At 41.8% G+C, this 26,221-nt stretch overlaps 1 protein-coding gene across 1 annotated transcript in view; it reads left to right on the top strand.

Moving 5' to 3' along the window:
* Nucleotides 1-11,433, top strand: part of TGM5 (transglutaminase 5) — a 69,104-nt gene extending 57,671 nt beyond the window's left edge. Inside the window, exons 7-13 of the mRNA XM_036736692.1 lie at nucleotides 935-1,073; nucleotides 1,862-1,965; nucleotides 2,660-2,899; nucleotides 6,729-7,082; nucleotides 8,718-8,878; nucleotides 10,659-10,792; nucleotides 11,280-11,433. Coding sequence (XP_036592587.1) covers nucleotides 935-1,073; nucleotides 1,862-1,965; nucleotides 2,660-2,899; nucleotides 6,729-7,082; nucleotides 8,718-8,878; nucleotides 10,659-10,792; nucleotides 11,280-11,433 — 1,286 coding nt within the window. The remainder of the gene's footprint in view (nucleotides 1-934; nucleotides 1,074-1,861; nucleotides 1,966-2,659; nucleotides 2,900-6,728; nucleotides 7,083-8,717; nucleotides 8,879-10,658; nucleotides 10,793-11,279) is intronic.
* Nucleotides 11,434-26,221: the final 14,788 nt, after the last annotated feature.

Genomic DNA, 26,221 nt, shown 5'->3' with positions numbered 1-26,221 from the left:
TAGCTGAACTCAGATGTTGGTAACTACGAATTGTATTTGGTCTGTTTGTAATTTGATTGTATTTGTTCTGAAGTTTAGGGTGCTGGATTTTTCCCCTGAAGTAAGTGAATGACAAATGTATATGTTGGTTTAAAGTAAGATTGTTAACCCCTTAACGTTGCCAATCGAAGAAGCCTGACTTCTAGTCCCTCAGATGACATTTGATGACATCTGAAACTGTATAAAAAGAGAAGACAGAGCTATTCTCTCAAGGCTCTCACTCTTGGTGGTGCGCTGATGTGGAGACTCCGGGCAGCTGTAGCTAAGAGCCCTCCAGCTTGTAAACCGGATGTTGGGACTTTGTTAAACTCTGATAACTATGAATTGGGATTTGAAGCATACAAGGTCTGTCTGTTGATGTTTGTAATTTGTTTGGGTTTGCTCTGAAGTTCGGGGTGCTGGCTTTTTCCCCTGAACTGAGAGAATGATATTTGTATGCTGGATTAAAGTAAGATTGTTAACCCCTTAACGTTGCTTTCCTTAGTAAAGCAGATCAAAAGAACCCGGGCTTTTGCAGCATTCTGTGAGCTGGTTGTTGTTGGTTTTACACCCCCACAGCAGCTGCTAGCCGGATTGTTGAAACAACCACCTAGCTGTCTTTACTAGGATAAAACCTTCCCTGATTTCCCCTACTGGTAATAACTTCTCATACATAAGTTGTTTAATAAACAACTTATTTTGTAGCTCTCAAATGCATTTATTCTGTAACATTGTATATTGCAGTTATCTGTGTTAGTATCTTGACCCCCTGGTGACTGACAGCTCCATGAGGGCAGCCTGTGTCTTATCCAAACTTTGCATCTCTCTCAAGCTCTAACATTATCCTTTATATACAGTAGTCACTTAATAAATATTTATTTAATTTGTTTGTTGACTTTTACTCTCCCTTCTATAGTGATGAGGTGCCTGGGGATCCCCACTCGAGTCATTACCAACTTTGATTCAGGGCATGATACGGATGGAAATTTGATTATCGATACATATTATGACCACACTGGAAGGATCCTGGAGAATAAGAAGAAGGACAGTGTATGGTGAGAATATCACTTAAACTCTACGGAAGGCCTTCCTTCCATTTTTTGCAGGGCTGTGTTTATGGTCCTTCTGACCCCTCATAGTCAGATCCCATCCCTGGTATTTGTGGAAGAATTCAGGTATTTAGACGTCTCATTCATTAAAAGCTCTTTGCGTCAGGGTAGATTTTGCAATCTCCCAAAAACCTCTATTAAAACATTCCGACCATGGCTGCAGCCCCAGCATCTTCAGAGTCTGAAGTCCTATTTCCAGCCAATAATTCTAGAAAGGAGTCTAAGAGAAACTTTTTAACCTGGGAAACAAGGGGCCCCTTTTGAAAGACTAAAGACCCTAGAACACCCCATGTTTCTAGTTTCCAAGGGAAAACTTCTTTCTGTTTGGCGAGTGATGGTTTTCACTAAGGAACTAATTTCACCCCTACTAAAACCAGTGTTTGGAATTATAGGCTAAGGATAGCAACAATAGTAATAGCTAACGTTTTTATAACATTTTAAGGTTTGTGAAGCACTTTACAAATACTTCATTTTAATCCTTACAACAACCCAGGGAGGTAGGTGCTATGATTACACTTATTTTACAGATGAGGAAACTGAGGCACAGAGAGGTTAAGTGACTTGTCCAGGGTCACACAGATAATATGTCTCTGGTGTAGGACCTGAAGCCAGTTCTTTTGATGCCAAGTCTAGTGCCCTATCCATGTGACCCCATTGCCTCAGAGGGTTTTGGGGACCTGCAGGGAGCTTAACCTCTTTTTATCTAACAATGATTTTCTTGGCTTCTCTTTTAGGAATTTCCATGTGTGGAATGAATGCTGGATGGCGAGAAGAGATCTTCCCTCAAAATACGGAGGTTGGCAGTTGCTAGATGCCACTCCTCAAGAGACAAGCAATGGTAATGTTTTTCAGGGGAAAGATAATTACAAGCAGCCAGATAAACACCGTCCCTGTTCTCTGTCCAGCCTTGTTTACTTTCTTTTTTTTTTTTAAGTTTTAATGAATTTTGATTTTTATAATATATTTATTTCCTAATAGCCCCACTACATCTCCTTTCCTCTTAATAGGAAAAAAAAGTTAAGCAAAACCAACCAGTCCAGCAACTGTGACTGATGAAGTATTTAATATCCCCTATCCATAGTCCACCACTTAACTACCAAGAGTAAAGCAGTATTTTTTTTATGGTTGTTGTTGTTCAGTCATTTCAGTTGTGTCCAACTCTTCATGACCCCCTTTGGGGTTTTCTTCTCAAAGATACTAGAATGGTTTACCATTTCTTTCTCCAACCCATTTCATGGATAGGAAAACTGAGGCAAACAGCGGTAAGTGACTTGCCCAGGGTCACATAGCTGGTAAGTGTCCGAGGCCAGCTTTGAACTCAGAAAGATGACTCTTCCTGACTTCAGGCCTGGTACCCTATCCTATAGTTGCCCCTTCTACCCAATATGTTTTAGCCTCAGTCATTTGGCACCAATATTAATCATTACATTTGTTGCAATAGTGTTGCCTTTATTGATATTCCTGTAGTCGCTGTGTATACGCTCAGCCTTGTGAAATGGTTCCTTATAACTTTGCCTCCTATCCTTCTTTAGGTGTCTACTGCTGTGGTCCTGCCTCAGTCAGAGCCATCAAGGAAGGGGAGGTGGAGTTGAAATATGACACAGCCTTTGCCTTCTCCATGGTGAACTCCGACTGTGTGTCCTGGCTCGTCTATGGTGGGAAGGAACAGAAACTTCACCAAGACACCAATTTGGTTGGCAACTTTATCAGTACGAAGAGCATCCAGAGCGATAAGAGGGAGGACATTACTGCGAACTACAAGTACGAAGAAGGTACAGCCCAAACACGAAGTCACTTAATGTACTTGGGTTAGGATGGCAGAGAATGAGTAGCTGCTTCTTATGGAAATGGAAAGGAGCACAGGCAATACCTGGTGCCATGTACTAAAGATGGCTTAGGGAAACAGCTGACATGAGCATCAGTTGGTGGCTCTATCAATTCCACTAGAATATCAAATATTGAAGAGAGCTGAATAATGGGAAGGGAGCTAGTATATACCCTGTGTCAAACCCACTCACATAAGGTGATATACAGTTATTCCTTTCACACCATGAGTGGAGGGCCATGGCACCCTGTGATCTGGAAAATAGGTAAGGGACAAAGCTGTGATCAGATCCAGTCTGGGGCTGGCTCTGAATTGTGCCAAGTGAGTTCACTCCCCAACCTCCTCTCATCTGGAAGGGGTCAACCACGGTAGTCATGTCTCCGTAGCACAGCTGGGTCTGCCGTTCCTTATCAGCAGCGGTTCCCTCTTTCTTCCCTGGCTCAGATGCCCAACTCCCCTCACTATTACAGGGGTAAAAGTTTGCGTGGCTGGGGCTGAGGCAGCCTCCCAATCCAGTTAACCCCAGGGCTGAACCCTTGTTGTTTAAGTGGACCTAGCCTGGAAGCGTTTACTCTTCACAGGGACCAAACCTCTTCCTGGGATTTTTCTTCAGATCTTCTCTGATTGTCACTAGAGGACCACTGTTCTGCCCCTACTCATTTATTTTTACCCATTCCATGTTCACCCTGGGGAGCTATTTTGTCTCATTTGTGGGGGAAATCTAGAGAGCTTAGAATTTTCTGATCTTCTCCATCTTCCCAGAATCATTTTCCCGCTTATGGATTTTTCAGATACCATAGAGCAATGGGGCAGGTTGTGAAGCTAATGACCGATTCAGGGATGGAATTCAATACGGATAAATATAAACTCTTATACTTGGGTTCCAAAAGCCACTTTGCTAATACAAGACAAAAAGCATGCTTTGGCAATAGTTTGTCTGAAAATGATCTGAGGGTTTTAGCCAGCTTCGAGCTTAATATGAGTCAGTGGTGTGTATGTTGTGGTAACAAAATAAACTAATGAGATCTTAGGTTGAATTGAGAGGCCTAGCTTCCAGAAGTAAGGTAATGTTAATCCTGCTGTCCTGGTTCGACAGCATTTGGAGTATGGTTCTGGGCACTACATTTTGTCAAGGACTTTGGTAAGCTGAAGATGAACTAGAGGAGGATCTGGACATCATGCTGCATGAGGAGAAGCTGAAAGAACAGGGGATAGTTAGCCTGGAAAAGAAATAGCCTAAGAGGGCATGAGAGTTGTTTTCAGGATGTCCCTCAAATAAGGGACTCAACTTGTTCTATTTGACCTCGGAGGACAGAATCAGAAGCAATGGGTAGAAGATGCAAAGAAGCCAATTTGAGCATTATAGAAGGAAGAACTTCTTAACAACTGGAGTCATCCAAAAGAGGAAAGGTTTGTCTTGGGATGTTATGGAGGGGAACCCACTTTATGGAGTTCTTCCAGAAAAGGCCCACTTTATGGGAATGCTCAAGGGGGGAATTGTTCTCGGGTATGGATTAGGCAGTGGTAAAAAAAAGATATTGGTCCTGAGTTCTGTCCACCGTTACTAATTTTGTTCTTAGAAAGCCAAACAAAATTAGGCTGCATGTGAATGTTTATTTCTCTCAAAGCTTGTGGAACATGCATATAGAGATACATGCGAAAGTTCATTGTACACAACGAACTCAAGGATGGACAGACAAAAGAGACTTTATGTCTTCAGAGCAATTGCCTCTTACCCCTCCCGGTCTTCCTGGCTCAGGATGCCTATGTCAGTTAAAATTATAGTTTCCATATGTGTTGACCATAATATGAGAAAAGAATTTTCTTAATTGTATAGGTTTGTAAATAAAATAAGTGTTAAACTGTCAATTGAAATTATAGATCCAGGATATCTATGTTTCTCCTATCATTAACATAACATGATATAACACAACATAGCATACATCCATAAAATACCAAGATAAGAAAAGTCCCATGATAGTGTTTGGGTCAAGGTGCCTTGTCCTTGGCAGTCATTAACAAAAGAATGCTCCTGGTCAGCTTCATCTGGCCTTGTAGTTGCTGACACAGGAAGGGGCATTTTGGGTTCACTTAGAGAGCAAAGCATATCTGTTATGCCAGAGAACACAGAGTGGGCCAAAATGTCTCTCCTGATTGGCTAATCCATATTTTAGGCCTTTCTCAGTTCTTGGGGGTTCAAAATGGTTTGGCCTCAGACACTTACTAACTGTGTGACCCCAGGCAAATCACTTAACTCCCTTGCCTTAAAAAAACCTTTTGGCAGGGCAGTTGGGGTTACGTGACTTGCCCAAGGTCACACAGCTAGTACATGTGTCAAGTGTCAGAGGCTGTATTTGAACTCAGGTCCTCTTGACTCCAGGGCCAGTGCTCTACTCACTGTGCCACCTAGCTGCCCCCTTAAAAAAACTTTTTAAAGCATGGGGGGTAGCTTGGTGGTACAGTGGATAGAACACCAGTCCTTGAGTCAGGAAGACCTGAGTTCAAATGCGCCTCAGAAGCATACTAGCTGTGTGACCCTGGACAAGTCACTTAATCCCAATTGCCTCAAGAAAAAAACAACTAAGAAAAACTCTCTCTGAGTCCCGGCCTAGATCTCTCATCCTATGCTATGTTTCCTTATCTGTAAAATGGGGGGGGTGGGGGTGGAATGGGGTTGGGGGTTGGATTTGATGACCTCTGAGCAGGGTTGTGCTAGAGCTGGCTCCTACCAGACTCCTGATTATTAAATATTCAGTGTGAGCATTTACACCTCAGAAATTAGAAAGTGCTTATAAACCAGGGCTTGAGTTATTGATTTTCCAGACTTGAGAGTGATGTTAATTGTGCAGATTAAACTTAAAAGTATGTCTTGTATGCTTTTCTTTTTCTGGAGAGCTGTTTGTTAAGTAGTTATCAACATACTCCTGCCTCTGAGGTACCTTTCAACTCTAGATCTATGATACTATAATGTACAAGATAATTAAAAAAGAAATGAAGAATAATCAAGTCATTTAATAAGTAATCAAAACCAATTTGTAAAGGAATTATCTAGAAAAAATAAAGACGTTATGTATAACTACAATTTGACACATACTGCATATTCATATGTAAGCTAGCTGTTAGCTGTTATTGTTGTTAAGCCATTTTTCAGTTGTGTCCAATTCTTCATGACCTCATTTTTGAGTTTTCTTGGCAAAGATACTGGAGTGGTTTGCCATTTCCTTCTCCAGTTCATTTTACAAATGAGGAAACCGAGGCAAACAGGGTGAAGTGACTCGCCCAGGATCACCCAGCTAGTAAGTGTCTGAGGTCAGATTTGAACTCATGAAGATGAGTCTAGTTCAGGGGTGGGGAATCTGCAGCCTCAAAGCCACATGTGGCCCTCTAGGTCCTCAAGTGCGGCCCTTTGACTGAATCCAAACTTAGGGTTTGTTTTGTGAAGTTTGGATTCAATCAAAGGGCCGCACTTGAGGGTCTAGAGGGCCACATGTAGCCTGAAGGCCACAAGATCTCCACCCCTGGCCTAGCTGGTTCTAAGACCAGTGCCCTATCCACTGTACCATCTAGTTGCCCCATATATAACCTAGTTAATGAGGTTTGGTTTTTTTTGCTGTGTTCAGTTCTTTTAAAGTCACCCCCTACTTTGATAACCTTTGCAGAGATTTTTCTGGTATTGGGAGGTGGGAAGGGCCTAATCGTTTTTTCAGTAATACCAGTATTATTTCCCTCAGACCAACCCAATCTAAATCCCTGGGCCCTATTCCCTTTTGATCTAGGCTCAGCCCTGGAGCGAGAGGCGTTTCTGAAGGCTCTTCGGAACGTGCAGTCTAGAGAACATCTGGAGAGTGACAGAGGACTTCCCCATCCTGAAGAGCCCTCTCCAGTAACGGAGGAGGGAAACCCACACCTGACTTCTCCCTGCGGGCCAAAGGATGTGAGCCTGAAATTCAAGCTGGTTGAGCCTGCCTGCCTGGGCCTGGACATACAATTTGTTCTGCAATCTTTCAACTTGGCTGTACAGTTGAAGGACCTTAAGGTGAACCTGAGTGCTCAGTCCTTGCTCCACAACGGCAGTCCCCTGCCCGTGTTCTGGCAAGACACAGCGTTCATCGCTCTATTGCCCAGTGAAGGTATGTGTATGCGAGGCCAAATTCAGTTCAGTTCTACTCACCAAGCATCTCAAACACCTAAGGTCCTGTGGTTAGCAGCTACTGAGGACTTCCAGGGAGATGTGATAGAGTGGAGAGATTGCTGTATTTGGCTCTGACACTTAATTCTCTATGTTACATGGGGCAAGTTATTTAATATCTCTGAAACTCAGCTTCCCTCATCGATAAAATGAGGCTGGGCATGATGGCATGTACCTGCCATCCCGCCTGTCCTAGAGGCTATCCATTAAACAAGAAGTTTGGCGGGAGTGCTGCCTCAGATTAAGAGGTGATTGTTGGGGGCAACTAGGTGGTGCATCAGCCTTGGAGTCAGGAGGAGCTGAGTGCAAATGTGACCTCAGACACTTGACACTTACTAGCTGTGCGACCCTGAGCAAGTCATTTAACCCCAATTGCCTTTCCAAAATAAAAATAAAAAAGAGGTGATTGTTAAATTTTCAGCATTTACACCTTGGAAATTGGCAAGCTTGATTTATTGTTTTGTTGATTGTCTAAATTTAAAAAAGTAATGGGAAAATGCTAATAGTGAAAATTAAACTTAAAAGTGTGTCCAGTATACATTTTAAACCCCTTTTTTTGTCAAGTGTTTCCCAGCCTAATTGGCTAACCAGGTGCCTACACTAAGTCCAGCACCAACACGCTGAGCTCCCCAGAATAGAGTGACACCTGGCTGCCTGAAAAAGGACAACCCAATCAGAACTGGAAATCATATTGGCCAAATAGTAGTGGAATTGAGCCCATGAGGGATCACCGTACTTCTAGCCTGGCTAAGAGAGGGAGGCCTAGTCTCAAAAAAATTAAATTTAAATTATCTTATATAACTTAATAACATATACTATAGGGGCAGCTAGGTGGCACAGTGAGTAGAACACCGGCCCTGGAGTCAGGAGGACCTGAGTTCAAATCCAGCCTCAGACACTTGACACACTTATTAGCTGTGTGACCTTGGGCAAGTCACTTAACCCCAATTGCCCTGCCTTCCCCCCTCCAAAAAACAAACAAAAAAGAAAAAAAATACATACGATAACATAACAAAAGATAACTTAGCAAGGTGATGCAAATGATGGAACTTGAGAAAGGTACCATAACAAGATAGAATAGAGTGCAATTAATATAATAGATACAATATATAGCATAAAACCAAGATCTCTAAGGTCCCTTTTAGCTCTAAATCTATGGTCCACAAACCTGACTGAGCAAATTTTAATTATGCCAGGGCATTTGACAGGATTTTTAGGGTGGCAGAATAGGCCAATACTATTTGGTCCGCACCTTCAGGAAAACAGAAAAGGTTATCCCCGCAAATTGTCAGGCTTGATTGATTTCTGCAGAGGTGATCCTACTTCTGTGAGATGGTGCAACAGAATATTAGCATGCCCTAGCCAGGCATGTATTAGAATTTTAGTCAGGAGAGCCCCTAACCCCAGAGATGCCACCACCTCTGTCCAACCTAGAAAGGATCCCCTAAATGTAGAAAGTAAACCCCCAGAAAAGAGGCCCCCTGGAAAATACTTCTTCGTCCCTGAGCCAGCCCATTCCTGGCCCTGTGCAGGCCCTAAGATGCTCTCACTATGCTCCTGTCTTCTTTCCCTTTAGCAAAGATGTACCCCTGCACAATTCCCTATTCCCAGTACAGCCGGTTTCTGTCACCAGACAAGCTGATCCGGATCAGTGCCCTGGGAGAAGAGATGAACAGTTCAGAGAAGTTCCTGGTTGACAAGATCATCACCTTGGAACTTCCGAGCATCGTGATTAATGTAGGGAAAGGCCTGAAAAAAGTGCATGCATTTTGGGACAGAGACACAGAGAGGGTAGAGGCTGCCCAAGGGAGAGCAGACATATCACTACTTAGGTGGGGAGCCTCTGGCTAGCCACTGTCCCTGGTTACAATCAGCCAATTAATTCAGCTTCTTCCCCAGGCTAGGCTGGGGATATAAAGACAAAAACAAATCAGTCCTTGCTTTCAAAATGCTTATTTTCTATTAAGAAAAAATAACATGTACACATATAAGCAGGGGTGGCTGGAGCCAGCTCTCTCAAGAACTGATTTATTGGTTGTTTTATTGTTGTTCAGTCATTTTTCTGTTGTGTCCAATGCTTCGTGACCCCATTTGGGATTTTCTTGGCAAAGATATTAGAGTGGTTTGCCACTTCCTCCTCCAGCTCGTTTTACAGATGAGGAAACAGAGGCAAACAGGGTAAGTGACTTGCCTAGGGTCACACAGCTAGTAAGTGTCTAAGGCCAGATCTAAACTCAGGAAGATGAGTCTTCCTGACTTCAAGCCCAGCGCTCTATCCGCTGAGCCACTTAGCTGCCCCGATTGTTTAGACTTAAGAAAATAACGGGCAAGGTGGCACAGTGGATAGAGCACTGGCCCTAGAGTCTCAGAAGGACCTGAGTACAAATCTAGCCTCAGACACTTGACACTTACTAGCAGTGTGTGAGTCACTTAACCCCAATTGCCGAAGGAAAAGGAAAGGGAAGGGAAGGGAAGGAAAAAAAGAAAAAAAGAAAAGAAAGGTCAGCTAGGTGGTAAAGTGGATAGAGTGCCCCACCTAGAGTCAGGAATACTTATCTTCCTGAGTTCAAATCTGGCCTCACACACTTACGCTGTATGACCCTGGGCAAGTCACTTAACCTTGTTTGCCTCAGTTTCCTCATCTGTAAAATGAACTGGAGAAGGAAATGGCAAAACACTCCTGTATCTTGGTGAAGAAAACCCAAAAATGGGATCATGAAAAGTTGGACATGACTGAACTACAAAATAAATATGAATTAGAAATGAAGGAAAGAGGGAGGGAGGGAGGGAGGAAGGAAGGAAGGAAGGAAGGAGGAGAGGGAGGGAGGAAGGGAGGAAGGAATGGATGATGCAAGGAAAGGAGGAAGGAAGGAAGGAAGGAAGGAAGGAAGGGAGGGAGGTAGGGAGGGAGGGAGGAAGGGAGAGAGGAAAGGAAAGAAGGAGGAGAGGGAGGGAGGGAGGAAGGGAGAGAGGAAGGGAGGGAGGAGAGGGAGGGAGGGAGAAAGGAAAAAGAAAATAAAAACTAGAGAGCCAGTCTGATGTAGTGGGTAGGGGGACTGGCTTAGGAATTAGGAAGAGCCGGGGCCAGCTCCTATTTCAGCCATCCTCTCGCTGTGTGGTTGTGGGGAAGTTATTTAACCTCTTGGTGCCCCGAAGCTGCTCTTAAGACTGTACTGGGTAATTACAGAGAAGTTGTTGGTCTTTATTAGTAGAGGAAGTTCCATGTACCATCACAGGTCCAACAAAAAAAACAAGGTAAAAATTTAACTTGATAATTGCCAGCCATTTAAATTATATGTTAACAACCTTGTGGCCCTCCTATTTCCCAGCTGGGTTTGGCCCTAGGTGGGGAAATCTGAGTTTTGGTCCTCTGATTCAGGAACTCTTTCCTGTACTCAGAACTATTTGGCTGTGGATCGCAACTCTTTAGGAAACGAGCTTGTTAGCGAGATCTTCAGATATACTTCTTTTCTTTCACGACCTCCCCTAAAATCCGCATTTTGGTTTCTCCGTTCAGGTTCTGGAAAAACCCATTGTGGGCCAGATGCTTTCCATACAAGTGATGTTTGAAAACCCTCTCTTGGAGGAGGCAGGGGATTGTGAACTGACTGTGGAAGGCAGCGGCCTGTTCAAGAAACAGATGAGGATCGTGTAAGTGAAAGGAGTGCCTGGTCCCCTGTCCCAGAGGCAGGTGTTTCCAATAGCAACACTATTTGGAGCTTAGTACTACCCTCTGTTCTGGAGACTCTGGTTCTCAGGGTAGGGACTCTGCCCTACAGAAAGATGAGATCAGAGAGCAGAATGAGAAAGGGCTTACATACTTCAGAATGCTGATCAATGAAGTGGCCCATGGAGACTTTAAAGGTCTAATGATAAAGCATGCCTCCCACCTCTAGGCAGAGAAGTGGTGAACTAGATTTGCTAGATTGCACTTATTTGTTAGAAGGGAGGATTCTATTCCACAAGGGGGAAATGTATGGGTGTGTGGCGGTGGGAGAAATCCTTAAGACATGACAGTGATGCTGTTTTTTTTAAGTAGCACCAATAAAACATTTTTTTAAAAAAGAAGAATAAGAAGGGGCTTGTGGGGAATCAGAATGAAGAGACCTTTGCTGACATTTTCCATTTTTTGCCTTAGTGTTGGAATGCTCAAGCCCCAAAGTAAGGCCAGCGTCACTATTAAAACTGTCCCCTTCAAGAGTGGCCAGAGGCAGATCCAAGCCAATCTGAAGAGCAACAAATTTAAGGATATCAAAGGATACAAGAATGTGAATATTGCCCCTGAATTATAAAACCTCTGTGGCAGAGCTGTTTATCTCAGGATGCTGCTGAGTTTCAATGTTACAGAGGTTAAAGTTCAACAACTGGCCACCATCTTTTCCTAACAAACACACAGGACTCTTCTGAGCAGCCACAGGGTAATACAGACTCTGGATATCTTGCTTTTACCATTTGCATATCTGTCTAAAGGCCCTCAGTGCCTGTGTTCCAACCTGTCCAAGTGGATACTGCAGGGCATACACACAGATTGAGAAGGAAGACCAGTTGGGACTTCATTGTGATTTGGCTCCCCTGGTGGCCAGGTGGAAAATAAGAGGACCTGAGCAGCTTTGCCTTTTGTAGTTGACTCTCCCCTACCAATAAACATTATTATTGTACTTAACTCTTTTGTGTTCTCTACCCCAGGTACTCCCAGTTCTTCTCCTTCGTCTTTTGTAATTGCCTTCCAGATAGCACCAATCATGCAGTGTCCCAAAAGTCTTAGTGCATTAAGATCTTAAAACTGAATCCTATAACTTCCTTTATTTCCGGGGTTATCTTCTTGTTTTTGCTCTCTGGGCACAAGTAGAGACGATAGAAAATTAGAGGAATGCCACTAAATTGAAATTAAAAAAATTTCACCTGGATTCTTGAGTAGATCCCAGTGGGACCCCCCAACAGAGGAACATAGCTGCAGACTACCCTGTGCTACTCTGCTTATAAACTTGGCATTAATCATTGTAAAGCAAGCAAAACACAGTGAGGAATTCCTGGCCAGGGGAAGAAAGAGAAATAGGAGAGGCTGTGATATAAAAACAAGGTCTTGGGAAAGATGATTGTAGGAGCAGCCCCTTCCCACCCCCGACCCTTCACCCTCCATAAAAACAATGAGCACTTAAACTTTCTTCTGGTCATCCATTCACTCATGTAGTATTTATGGAATTCCTCCTATTGCAAGACATTGTTTTGGTCCACTCAGCGGAAGCTCATGTTCATAATTCACCTTAAAGATCACCTGTCATCTCAGTGGACAGTGTCCTGACATTAACACTACTGTGCCCAATGCAATTTCTCTCTACCATTCTCTTCCCCTTCCCCGCCCCACTCCATGGGGAGCAGTATAATAGAAACATAGAATCAAACCCTCCCCCTGTACAGTGTCCAACGAGTGGTTATGGTTACTCAGTTGCCTGTGAGAGTCATTCAGGGATGGGATGTTTCTATTCCCAAGGCTACCTTTTAGATAATCCTTGTTGCTGGGAAATTTGGCATCATGCTAAGCCAAAGTCTGCCTCCCTGTATAATTGCTCCCTTCTGCCTTCAACAGCAAAGGTTCTTAATATGCATGAACTTGGTTTTTAAAAATATATACTTCTGTAACTTTCAATATAATTGATTTTCTTTGTAATCCTATTTTTTTCATTTAAAAATGTTAATCTAAGAAGGGCTTCAACAGATTGCCACGACACAAATAAGATAAAGAATTCTCACTCTAGGACCAAGCAGAAGAAATATTTTCCCTTTTCCCCATGGCAACCATTCAGGTGTTTGAGGACAGCACCCATGACGCAGTGGATAGAACACCCAACTTGAACTTAGAAAGACCTGAGTTCAAATCCAGCCTCAGATACTTAGTAGCTGTATGACTAGGCAAGTCACTTAATCCTGTTTGCCTCAGTTTCCTCATCTGGAAAATGAACTGGAGAAGGAAATGGCAAACCACTCCAGGATCTTTGCCAAGAAAACCCCAAAATGGGGTCATGAGGTGGACATGACTAAAAATGATTGAGCAGGAATAGGGCCACACTAGCGTGGTTCAGTGGAAAGAGTCCTGGAATTGTAGCAGAAGGACTTGAGTCTGAATGCTAGCTCTGCTACTTCCTGTCTGTGTAATGTTACTTTAGCAAATTGTTTCATCTGTCTGGGTCTTAATTTCTATCTCTATAAAACCAGAGAACTAGACTGCTTGACTTCTATGTTCCTTCTTACTCTAAATTTATGATATAAAGGATCAGCTATAAGGATCATATGAGGCAAATAACTGGCTCAGTGGTTGGAGCTGTAGACCTGGAGTCAGACCATATCTGAGTTCAAAACTAGTTTCACACACTTACTAGCTGGCTGTCACTAGGCAAGTCACCTGACCTCTGCCTCAGTTTCCTTATCTGTAAAATGGGGATAATAATAATAATATAATAATAATAATAAACAACCTTCCAGGGTTGTCACAAGAATAAAATGGCATAATATTTATACTACACTTGGCAAATCATGCTATTATGATGGCTATGATCCATCTAGGTTTTCTCCTCCAGCTCCTTCAATGAGTCCTCTATAGCATTGTTCTATGTGAATCCTCAGGAATAACCCAGAAAATTGCAGAGGAGCTGGTCTGCTGGGATATTTAAAGGTTCTAGAAATCAGAAAGGCTGCCACTGTTTAGAGTTTGGTGGATGTGGAGAACTAGATATTGTGGTCTCCTTTATTCTGTGTGAAGGCCTGCCTCACAGACAGCATGTCTTATAAGCTATTCTCAGGGCTGTTTTCTTTTTTGAGTCCTTGGAGCCCAATATAGAGTTGATGAAGGATTAAGGGCCTGCCACTAAATTGAAATAAGAACCTCTACCATCCCAGTGGTGTAGACAAAGTTTGGCAGAAAGCCAAGCCACACTTGATTGTGTGTGGGGTGCCTATAGAGAGTATGTACAAAAGAAGGTGGTAGAGACGGACAGATGTAATGTGAGCACAGCGGCTGCATTATTTAGCCCCGGTTCTGTTCCCTTTGCATCAGCATTGTGTTGGTTTGGGGGTGGGGCAGAGGGGGAAGAGGGGAGTTGCGTCACTACAGAGCCCATGGACAGCATGCAAAGAAAGGATGTGTTACTCCATGAGGGTGGGGGTTATTTCAGCTTTATTGTTTCCCCAGAACATAGCCCTGGTGTTTCTGGCACATAGGAGACTCTTAATAAATGCTTTTTATTCAGTAAACCAATTGTTGTTTGTCCTTTGTGTCTAAGAGGACCAATGACATCACAGGTGATGTCTTGACTTGTGAATTGGTTCTTAAGTGAGGCACAGTTGCACAAAGTCATCAGCCTCACTCTCTCTTCCAGATTTATCGAAATCCAGTAGCAGAATAAAAGTCAAGAAGACTGGTCATGGCCCAGGATGCAGTGGATGACCTTGGCATCTTCCATGTCTGACAAAGCTCTAACCTCCGTAGCACCTGCTTTGGCCATCTTCACAGCCATTAGAAAAAATTGTTCTCATCCGCCCATTCCTCCAGGGAAAATCTTCACATGCTTGGGGTAGGCATCCCCCTAACTTACCAATGGGTTTGATGCCTGTCAGTTACCCTCAACCTGGTTTAGCCTGTCTTCCGGGATAGTTTTTCTAGGGTGTGGCCACTGCACATGCTTACAGCTTCTTGGAGCCACAGGTAAGAGTTGAGTGAAGGTGGATAAGCAGCCCTGAAAAGGGCTCAACAAGCCCTCACATCCAGAGGTGCTAGGCCTCCCGGGACACTCCGTATACCCCAATAAACCAATAAATATTTAGTAAGTTCTACTATGTCCCAGAAACTGCTAAGAGCCAAGGATGCATTTAATAAAAAGAAAGACATTTGCTGCCCTCAAGGACCTTACAGTCTTAAGGGGAAAATAACACAGAAAAAAGAGGCAGGAAAGCTAGTAGGTGGGGTGGGAGGGTAGGAAAAAGAGAAGACACCAGGGGGTACCCCGTGCTAGGGCATTTTGTTCTTTAGAGTTGAAACAGGGCAGGGCAGCAGAAACAAAATGGAGTTTTCTGTTGATTGAGTCGTGATAATAAGTGAGCAATGATGTTGTGGAATCAGATCCAGCCTAGGCTGTTTATCCTAATGTTGAGATCCCTTTTGGAACTGTCCCCTATATAAGGGTGCTGGCAACTTTACTGGCAAAGGCAGCAGTCAGGTGGTATAGATGCTTGATTCAATTACCCTTATAGCAATCACTAGGAGTTATGTGACAGAGAGAGAGAGAGTGAGAGAGAGAGAGAGAGAGAGAGAGAGAGAGAGAGAGAGAGAGAGAGAGAGAAGCACATTCCTTAAGCATCTACTACGTGCCAGGCACACTGATAAGTGTGGGGATGCAAATATTGTATAAGCAGATAAGACAATCTCTGCTCTCAAAAACTATAATGATGGCTAGCATTTATATAGAGCTTTAAGAAATACCGAATCTCTATTAAAAACACTTTATGTATATCATTATCTCATTTGATCCTCACAACAGCTCTGGGAAGTAGGTGCTATTATTATCTCTCTTTTACAGGTGAGGAAACTGAGACTGAAAAAGATTAAGTGACTTGCCCGGGGTCATAAAGCTAATAAGTATCTGAGGCAGGATTTGAACTAAAGCCCTTCTAACCTCCACACTCTGTCTACTATACCACTACCTTAAGCTCAAGGATCTTAACATTCTCTGTTGCTGTGGTTGTTGTTGAGTCATTTCAGTCATGTCTGACTCTTTGTGATCCCATTTGGGGTTTTCTTGGCAAAGATACTGGAGTAGTTTGCCATTTCCTTCTCCAGCTCATTTTACAGATGAGGAAACTGAGGCAAAGAGTTAAATGACTTGCCCAGGGTCACACAGCCAGGAAGTGTCTGAGGCCAGATCTGAACTCAGGAGGATGAGTCTTCCTGACTCCAGACCCAGTTCTCTATTCACTGCACCCAACAAATGTCATTACAAGCTTTTAGTTTAGAACAGCGTTAAATGAATCATTATTTTTCTCTTTTTGTTTTTTAAGGGTTACCTTAGAGTGGTGCCTCTCAAAGCATTTAGTGTCTCATTAAAATCGTTAACTGCTAGAGTTGGCAGAGACATTAGAGATCATCTGGTCTCATATCACAGATAAGGAACCTGGGGCCCAGATAGGTGAAATAATGGAGGCAGTGAGACAGTGTGGTTCAGTGGAAAGGTCTTGTCTTTGTCCCAAAAGACTTGGATTCAAATACTCCCCCTATCACTTGCTACCTACATGACATCAAACAAGTCACCTCACTTGCATGATTCCCAGTTTTATCATCTGTAAAAAGGAATGCATCAATGTGAAAAAATGGACCAAATAAGTATTAATTAGAGATATACACATTTTTTAAAACTCTGAGGTTCTACTTCGTGCCCATCAGATTGGCAAAGATCTATGTAAAAAATGAAAATGACAAATGATGGAGGGACTGTGGGAAAACAGGCACATCAATGTAATGTTGATAGAGCTGTGAATTGATCCAGCCATTTGAAAAAGCAATTTGGAGTGGTGCCCAAAAAGTTACTAAACTGTGCATGTCCTTTGACCCAACAATACTCTAGGTCTATAAGGCCTATACCCCGAAGAGATGAAAGAAAGAGAAAAAAAGACTCATATGGACAAAAATATTTTAGCAACTCTTTTTGTAGTGGCAAGGAACTGGAAACAAAAGGAATGCCCAACAGCTAGGGAATAGCTGAGAAAATTATGATATATAAATGTAATGAAATATTATTGTTTCATATGAAATTATGAGATATTTTTAGAGAAACCTAGAAAAGTCATAGGAACTGAGGAAAAGAGAAGTGAGTAGAACCAGGAGAACAATGTATACAGCAATAAAATTGGGAAGACTTAAGAACTCTGATCAATGCAGTTACCAACCGTGATTCCAGAGGACCAACGATCAAGTATGCTACCCAAGAAATGATGGACTTGAGATGCAGATAGAAATATACATTTTTTGGACATGAACAAAGCAGGAATTTGTTTCACTTGGCAATGCATATTTGTTACAAGGATTTTCTTTTGCTTTCTTCCTTTTTCCCAATGGGAGGGAGAGGTAAGAAGGAGAGAAAATAGATGGTTATTCGTTGAAAAAATAATAAAATGAATGGGTTGGACTAGATGGCCTCTAAGGCCCCTTTCAACTCTAAATCTGCAATTTTATGATTTATCCAAAAACATTCAACTAATAAGCTCCAAAGCAAAGCTCTCCAGAGTATTCTTTCCACCATAAAGAAAAGGAATAAGCAATTATTAAGCACCTACTATGTGCCAGGCACTGTGCTAAGTACCACAAGGATGCTATGCCTGGCACTGTTTTGAACACTATCAACCCCTGCCCTCCAGGTGTTGACAACATCATTGTCAACAAAGACATTCAAGATATACGTTAAATAAGCATACCTGTTAATCATTTTCATCATAATAAAGCAAAGGGCTGAGCACAGAGAAGGAGATGAGTGAAGAGGGTGTGGTGGGAGTGCCAATTAGGCTGAGCTATGAAAGGCAATAGCCCTCACTTAGGAGTTAGGGGAAATTGGAAGCACCTTACAATTACTGTGTCCTTCAATTACAATGTGACATTAGTCATGTGAAATGGTTTAAGAAAACCCTGTGATTAGGCACATGTTAGACTGTTGGCTTGAAGGTTACCTTTCATGACAAATGCCACTCCCTAAGACTCTGACTAATCCTGAACCCAGCCACAGTATATGTATCTGTTTAATGCATGTCCCCAATCTATAAGTCCCTATCATCTTGTCTTCAGAGCTACCCCCATGCATAAGCAGTATAGATGCCTGCCTACACAATGTGCAATCAGAGGTGCAATAGTTCCTGACTAAATGGAGCTCCATTGGGCCTGCTATAAATTCTAGAAGTTTCCAAAGTTCAGTTATTGTCATTCTTTGGGGTTAAGGTAGTAAGCCTTCCAGAAAGCCTTGATTAAAATGCAAATAGGAGATAAATACATGAATCTAATAACATAGTAATACAATCTTTGCATATTAGATCTACTAGTTGTCATCTTAGAAAGTAGTATCTTCCCAAGGGACATACTGTTGGCCAAGTGAAATTTAATTGGAAAGAGAGATGATTGACATTTCTGGTAGATTTAGGTGCATCCTGGGGGAGGATGTGTTATAGGAAGCTAGGGATCAGGTTGAGGTTGGTTGGTTATTGTCCTTCATTCTTGAAGAGGACCAAAATGACATCGCTATGTTAGAGTCAAGTCACAGTGTGCTCTACCGCAGGTTGGGCACAGGTTGGGCACAGGTTGGGATTCTCTAAATTTGTACATCTTGCACTTGAGATTACAAGGTATTCAAAGAGGGTCTGAACTGATAAGACAGGAGAGCAAGAATAGAGGGTATGGATTGAAGAGAGATTTTGGAAAGGAAACAGATTTTGCAAATAACTGGATATGAAAGGATGAAGAAGAAGGAAGATTGAGGTTTTAAGCCTCATTGACTGAGTACTATCAACAGAAATAGGGAAGTAAGGTGAAGGGGCAGGTTTTGGAGGATAAGTGATGAGTTCATAGGATCTGGAGTTGGTAAGCCCTTAGTCTCTGAAAAATTTGAAAAACACTGCTTCTAAGACTATAAGTTTGGAGAAGATTGCCGTCCTGCATTGGTAGAAGTTCCTCATTGGGAGCTTTCTGCAAGAATAGATTTGCAGGTCCAGTCTACATGTCTATATGCCTATTTATTTACATGTTCTCTCCCCCAATTAGAATATAAGATCTTTGAGGGCAGGGATTATTTTTTTTCTTTTCTCTGTATCTCCAATGTTTGGCAGAGTGCCTGGCACACAGAATGTATTTAATAAATGTTTGTTGATGGATTGGTTGATAAATTGATTGATTGTATTACCCTAAGGGGTTGGACTCTCCATAGAAGGAAAACAAACAGTGTTTCTGGAAAAACAACTGTCTTCCTGTCAAAACTTCACTGTTCAAAAACCCACAGTAATAGCAAAGGCCAAAGTCCAAGTCTCTTGTCACATTTCCAGCTCTGCAGACCGTGTGTGCAGACTACTCTGCAAGAAATTGGTACTGCCTAGGCGTACAGCGCCCCTCTCTCTGTCTCCCTCCCTTCCTCTCTCTGTCTTTCTGTCTCTTTCTCTCTGTCTATCTCTGTCTCTCTGTCTCTGTCTCTCTGTCTCTGTCTGCCTGCCTGTCTGTCTGTCTGTCTCTCTCCTTCTATCTCTCTCTATTCTCTCTTCTCTCTTTCTGTGTCTCTCTGTCTCCCTCCCTTCCTCTCTCTTTCTGTCTCTTTCTCTCTTCTCTCTGTCTATCTCTGTCTCTCTGTCTCTGTCTGTCTGTCTCTCTCTCTCTCTCTCCCCTTCTATCTCTCTCTCTCTATTCTCTCTTCTCTCTTTCTGTGTCTCTCTGTCTCCCTCCCTCCCTCTCTCTATCTCTCTCTCTCTGGCTGGCTGGCTAGCTGGCTGCAGGCATTCAGAATTCAGAAGCTCTAGATTCTTCACCACTGACTTGACTGTTGCCAGGTCATCAAGTTGAGGGGTAAATAGGTAGAGGGGATAATTAGTAGGTCCCCTGAGGAGAGCTGTACCTCTGTTCAGTTGACCCTATAGTCCCAATCTCTGGGATTCTTATCTATGCTAAGTTCTTTGGATCTCTCTAACAAGGGAAAGGGGGGAGACAGGGAGAAAGATGGACTGCTGCTGACTCCCTTTTTATTGACCTAGCACCAAAAAGTATCTCTGATACAAAAAAATGCCTCAACTAATTTATCCCCAATTGAATCCACAATGATTCAAGTCAATAAATTTATTGTCAGTGAGATGCGATTAAAGTCATACACAAAGACTTAACCCACTGTAAGATCATCCACTTCATCCCAGATCATCTTACTAAATACATTTATTTTTAATTTTTAATTTTTTATTATGAATTTAACAAATATCACCCAATGTGAATATTTCAATAAACAAAGGACAAAAAAGTAATGAGGACTGCATGTGAAACTATGAACTTTGTTTTTTCAAGTACATATTAAATTCAACATGATATTAACAAAACTGTCCTGTTTTCATAGCCTTTTCTAAGCTTCCTTCTGGCCTCTTTTGTATATTTTTTTAAAGTTCCACTGATGATCTCTTGTTTTCCTTGTATTCTTTTCTTGTTTCCAGTACTCTCATTACCTACTATCTTGCTTCTCTGGCCTCAAATAAAAACCTTGCCTTTTAATCAATAAGTATAGTCAATGGAACAATGAATGAATGAATAGATAAATAAATGAATAAAATAAATAAACAAGTAAACACATCAGTTATTTCCATAAAATACATATATTGCTCGTTCTGCATGTCTACTACTTCATCTTTATGCAAAGAAGAGGGAAGTATACTATTCACAAGTCTTTTGAAGTCATGATTAGTCACTGTATTGATCAGAACACTGAAGTTTTGTCAAGTGAAACATCCCTACATTAAATCCATACATCTGAAAATGTACATTCTATTCTGTACCTCTATGCTATCACTCCTCTGTCAAGAGGAAGGAGATGTACTTTTTCATTGGTTTTCTGGAGTCACAATTGCTTTGACAAAAACTTTTAAGTCTTTCCTATTTGTTTTCCTTTCCATTATTGTGATCAATCATATAAATTATTCTCCTGGCTCTGTTCTCTTCATATTGCATCAGTTCATGCACATCTTCCAAGGGTTTTTTGAATCCATCATATTTGTCATTTCTTGTGGTGCAACAATATCCGATTACCTTCATATATGGTGATTTGTCCAATTATTCTCCCACTGATGGGCAGCCACCTTGTTTCCAATTCTTTCCTACAACAAAAAGTGCTGCTATGTATGTTGTTGTATACATGGGCCGTTTCTCTTTGTCCTTGATCTCTTTGTGGTCAATATGCCTAAGAGTGGCATCATTGATTCAAAGGGTAAGTACAGCCTAGGGAATTTTGCAGTAGAGTTCCAAAATTATTTCTAGTGTGGTTGTACTAATCTATGATTTTGCCAGTGGTATGTTAATGTGCCCGTCTTTCCACGGCCCTGCCAACAATTGCTATTTTTCTCCTTTGTCATCTTTATCAATTTGATGGATGTGAGGTGGAACCTTAGCGTCTTTATACATTTTCCTAGATAAAAATGGCATTTTCATCTCCATAGAAGTTACATAAGAATGGAAAATGTATGGTTCCTGGGTTCATGGTTGCCTTTATAATTAATCTCAAAAGATTTAGTAGCTTTAGAATACAACAAGTACAACATGCATTTAAGTACTTCTGTGCACAGAAGAGCACTGAACTCCTCATAGGTGAATATTCTAAGTTTATATGAGACACAGTTCCCTGCCCTCGAGGAGTTTACAATCTACTAGAGGTATAAGAGGCCAACAAAGCTAACTATAACCAGGGTTGTGCTGATAAATGCTTAATAACTGGCTCCCCAAAAAACCCCAACATACCCACAACAAATTTTTAAGTTTAGTATGAATTATTAATATTTCCTCCATTACTTTCTTTAGTCTAGACAATCAACAAAACAATAAATCAAGCGCTGACTTGTAGGATTTGTTGATTTCCAAGGTATTAATGTTCACGCTAAAAATTTCACAATTGGCTCTCACTAGCCAGTTTGAGCTAGCTCCAGCACACACTGGCTATAACACACAATATTATATGATAAGCTTATTAATGAGTTATAAAACAAATGCTTCATGAGGCCTTATGTGGAAGGTTGTTATCAATTAGAGAGATCAGGAAAAGCTTAATGGAATATATAGCACTTGAACTGGGCTTTCAAAAATAGGTAGGAACATAGCAAGTGAAGGCTGGAACAGCAAGAGAGAATTGCAGCCACCAGGAAGATCCTGGTACCTTTGGGTACAGAGGTGGGGAGTTCATAGGCACAGGATGGAGAGTTGTCCAGTTTGTCTACAGCACTGAGTGCCTGAAAGGGAATAACATGAGAGGGGACTAGAAAGTTAGGGTGGTGTCAGGTTGTGGAGGGCCTTGAATGTCAAGCAGAGGAGTCTGAACTTTACTTGGCAACAAAAGGAAATTATTCAAGACTTTCTGATGATCCATAAGAAAGATGATTCTGGCAAAGTAGGAAAGAAAGAGTGGAAACAAGAAAACTGTTAAGAAGCTATGTCAATATTGTAGACGGGTGGTAATAAAGCCCTGTATTAGTAAGTGGCAGAGAGAATAAAGAAGAGGGAAAGGACTTGAAGCATAGGGAAAATATTGCACAGGCAGGGGAATCAATCAACAAATATTTATTATATACCTACTATGTGCTAGGTACTGCATGCTGGGAGTACAAAGGACAAAACACTCTCTACTCATAAAGAGCTTACATTCAAATGGAAAAGACAAGTACACATACAAGTATACAGAAAATAAACATAAAGTGAATAAACACAAATTTATACGAGTAGTTAAAAGGTAATTTGGAATGGGAAAACACTAGCAAATGGGAAAGTCAGGAAAGGCTTCACTCAGAAGATGGCACTTGAGTTTTACCTTAAAGAGAAGGAAGCTATTAGTCAGTCAATAAACATTTAAGCACCTACTATGTGCCAGGCACTGTACTAAGTGAAGGGGATACAAAGAGGCAGAAGATAGTCTCTGGCCTTAAATTGAGAGTGAATTCTAGACATTTGAGATGACCAATGCCACGACAAGGAGATGGGAAATGGAGCATCCAATGTGAGGAGAAGCAAGAAGACCAATTTTTCTTGATCAGAGAGTATTGGAGGGGGAGTAAAGTCCAATGAGACTAAAAAGGTAGGTTAAGGCAAGGTTGTAAAGAGCTTTAATACTAAACAAAGGAGTTTATCTTTTTTGCCTAGAGGCAACAGGAAGCTCCTGGATTTGATTGAATTGGGAGTTACTGGTTAGTTACTGCTCTTAGGGAAAGGTTAAGACAATGCATAGGGGTAGTAACTAGGTGGTGCAGTGGTATATTAGGAAGGCAGAATTTATGATTTCAAAGAGAATCATATACATATCTGAATGGTTCAGAACTGCAGAATGTAAGGAATCCCCTAAGTAGAAGGCAGAAGAATTAAAGCGTTTATTCAAGCTCCAAAGTAGCAGACCCATGAACCAGCATCCCCATTTTGATATCTTGGTAAAGAGCTTCCAGGCCCAATAAGTCCACCTTACAAGAGTAGCCAAGAGGCCACAGAAAAACATGATGGCATTAAACCAAATCATATTCATGCTTACCCCTCCAGTAAGAAGATTACCCACTGGCCTCAAGTCCTTGCTCAGCACTCCTCGGTCCACACGCAGGCCAGCCCTGCTACCAGCAGCTCCTGGTCTTCGTCTTCAGCTCCTTTGGCTTCGGCTTTATCTTCAGCTTCAGCTGTAGCTGTCTCTGGCTCCAACAAATCTCAATCTCCAAGCTGTCTTCTCTCCTCTTATAGAGCTTTGGATGTCATCAAGCGTGGTCTGAATGACCAGAGCTTAGGCTCTGGTGATTGGTTCTTGAGTTGACCCCTCCCCTTAGGACCCTGGGAGGTTCACATCCACATAGATTAGGTTAACACCTAATAGGGGTTAGCGCCTGGGGCTTAGCACTTAGTAAGGCATGGCTCTGGAGTTACCAGCTCCCCTTAGCCAGCCCCACCTTGGGCCCCATCCCAGTCACCAATCCACACCCACATAGGTTCCACACCTAATAGGAGTTTGGGCCTGGGGCTTAGCACCTAGTAAGGATTACTCAAAGAAAACAAAGGCCATTTTGCTTACCAACACAAGTGGATAGTGCACAAGTCCTGGAGTCAGGAAGATATGAGTTAAAATTGGGCCTCAGGGGTGGAGCCAAGATGACTGGAAAGCAGGGACTTGCTTAAGCTCTCCCCCAAATCCCTCCAAACACCTCTAAAAAAATGGCTGTGAACAAATTCTAGAGCTGCACAACCCACAAAGTAGCAGAGGGAAGCAGGTCTCCAGCCCAGGATGGCCTGGATGGTCACTGGGAAGGGTCTGTTGCACAGTGCTGGGAGCAGAGTGCAGCCTACCATGGCCATGCAGTAAAAAAGGACTCAGACTCAGACTCAGATTGTAGAATCTTTTTTTGGTGACAAAAGAGATCAAAACATACAGCCAGAAGTCAAAAAAATCAAAGAGTCTACATCAAAAGCCTGAAAGAAAAATATGAATTGGTCTCAGGCCATGGAAGAGCTCAAAAAGGATTTGGAAAAGCAAGTTAGAGAAGTAGAGGAAAAATTGGGAAGATAAATGAAAGAGATGCAAGAAAACCATGAAAAACTTGCTAAAGGAGACCCCAAAAAATACTGAAGAAAATACCTTAAAAATAGACTAACTCAAATGACAAAAGGGCTCCAAAAAGCCAATGAGGAGAAGAATGCCTTGAAAGGCAGAATTAGCCAAATGGAAAAGGAGTTCCAAAAGACCACTGAAGAAAGTACCACCTTAAAAATTAGATTGGAGCAAGTGGAAGCTAGTGACTTGATGAGAAATCAAGATATTATAAAACAGAACCAAAGGAATGAAAAAATGGAAGACAATGTGAAATATCTCATTGGGAAAAACACTGACCTGGAGAATAGATCCAGGAGAGATAATTTAAAAATTATTGGACTACCTGAAAGCCATGATCAAAAAAGAGCCTAGATATCATCTTTCAAGAAGTTATCAAGGAAAACTGCCCTGATATTCTAGAGCCAGAGGGTAAAACAGAAATTGAAAGAATCCACCAATCGCCTCTTGAAAAAGATCCCAAAAAGAAAACTCTTAGGAATATTGTCACCAAATTTCAGAGTTCCCAGGTCAAGGAGAAAATACTGCAAGCTGCCAGAAAGAAACAATTTGAGTATTATGGAAATACAATCATGATAATACAAGATCTAACAGCTTCTACATTAAGGGATCAATGGGCTTGGAATATGGTACTCCAGAGGTCAATGGAGCTAGGATTAAAACCAAGAATCACCTACCCAGCAAAACTGAGTATCATGCTCCAAGGCAAAATATGGATTTTCAATAAAATAGAGGACTTTCAAGCTTTCTCAGTGAAAAGACCAGAGCTGAATAGAAAATTTGACTTTCAAACACAAGAATCAAGAGAAGCATGAAAAGGTAAACAAGAAAGAGAAACTATAAGGGACTTACTAAAGTTGAACCATTTTGTTTACATTCCTACATGGAAGTTTGATGTATGTAATTCATGAGACCTCAGTATTAGGGTAGCTGAAGGGAATATATATACACACACTCATATACGCATACACATATATATTTATACACATATATATATACATATATATATTATATATATATACAGAGGGCACAGTGTAAGTTGAATATGAAAGGATGACATCTAAAAAAAATCAAATTAAGGGATGAGAGAGGAATATATTGAGAGAGGGAGAAAGGGAGAGATAGAATGGGGTAAATCATCTCACATGAAAGTGGCAAGAAAAAACAGTTCTGTTGGAAGGGAAGAGGGAGCAGGTGAAGGGGAATGAGGGAATCTTGCTCTCATTGGATTTAACTTAAGGAGGAAATAACATACACACTCAATTGGGTATCTTACCCCACAGGAAAGTAGGAGGAAGGGGATAAAAAAGGGAGGGATGATAGAAGGGAGGGCAGATGGGGGAGGAGTAGTCAAAAGCAAACACTTTTGAAAAGGGACAGGGTCAAGGGAGAAAAATTGAATAAAGGGGGACAGGATAGGATAGAGGGAAATATAGTTAGTGTTTCATAACATGAGTATTGTGGAAGTGTTTTACATAATGATACATGTGTAGCCTATGCTGAATTGCTTGCCTTCTTAGGGAGGGTGAGTGGGAAGGGAAGAGGGGAGAGAATTTGGAACTCAAAGTTTTAAAATCAGATGCTCAAAAGAAAACGTTTTTGCATGCAACTGAGAAATAAGATATACAGGCAATGGAGCATAGAAATCTATCTTGCCCTACAAGAAAGTACGGGAAAAGGGGATGGGAGGGAGTGGGGTAACAGAAGGGAGGGCTGACTGGGGAATGGGGCAATCAGAATATATGCCATCTTG

This window comes from Trichosurus vulpecula, chromosome 8 (genome assembly GCF_011100635.1).
Source record: "Trichosurus vulpecula isolate mTriVul1 chromosome 8, mTriVul1.pri, whole genome shotgun sequence".
Lineage (NCBI taxonomy): Eukaryota > Metazoa > Chordata > Mammalia > Diprotodontia > Phalangeridae > Trichosurus > Trichosurus vulpecula.
The sequence above is the reverse complement of the archived record's forward strand: the minus strand, read 5'-3'. Positions and strand labels throughout refer to the sequence as shown.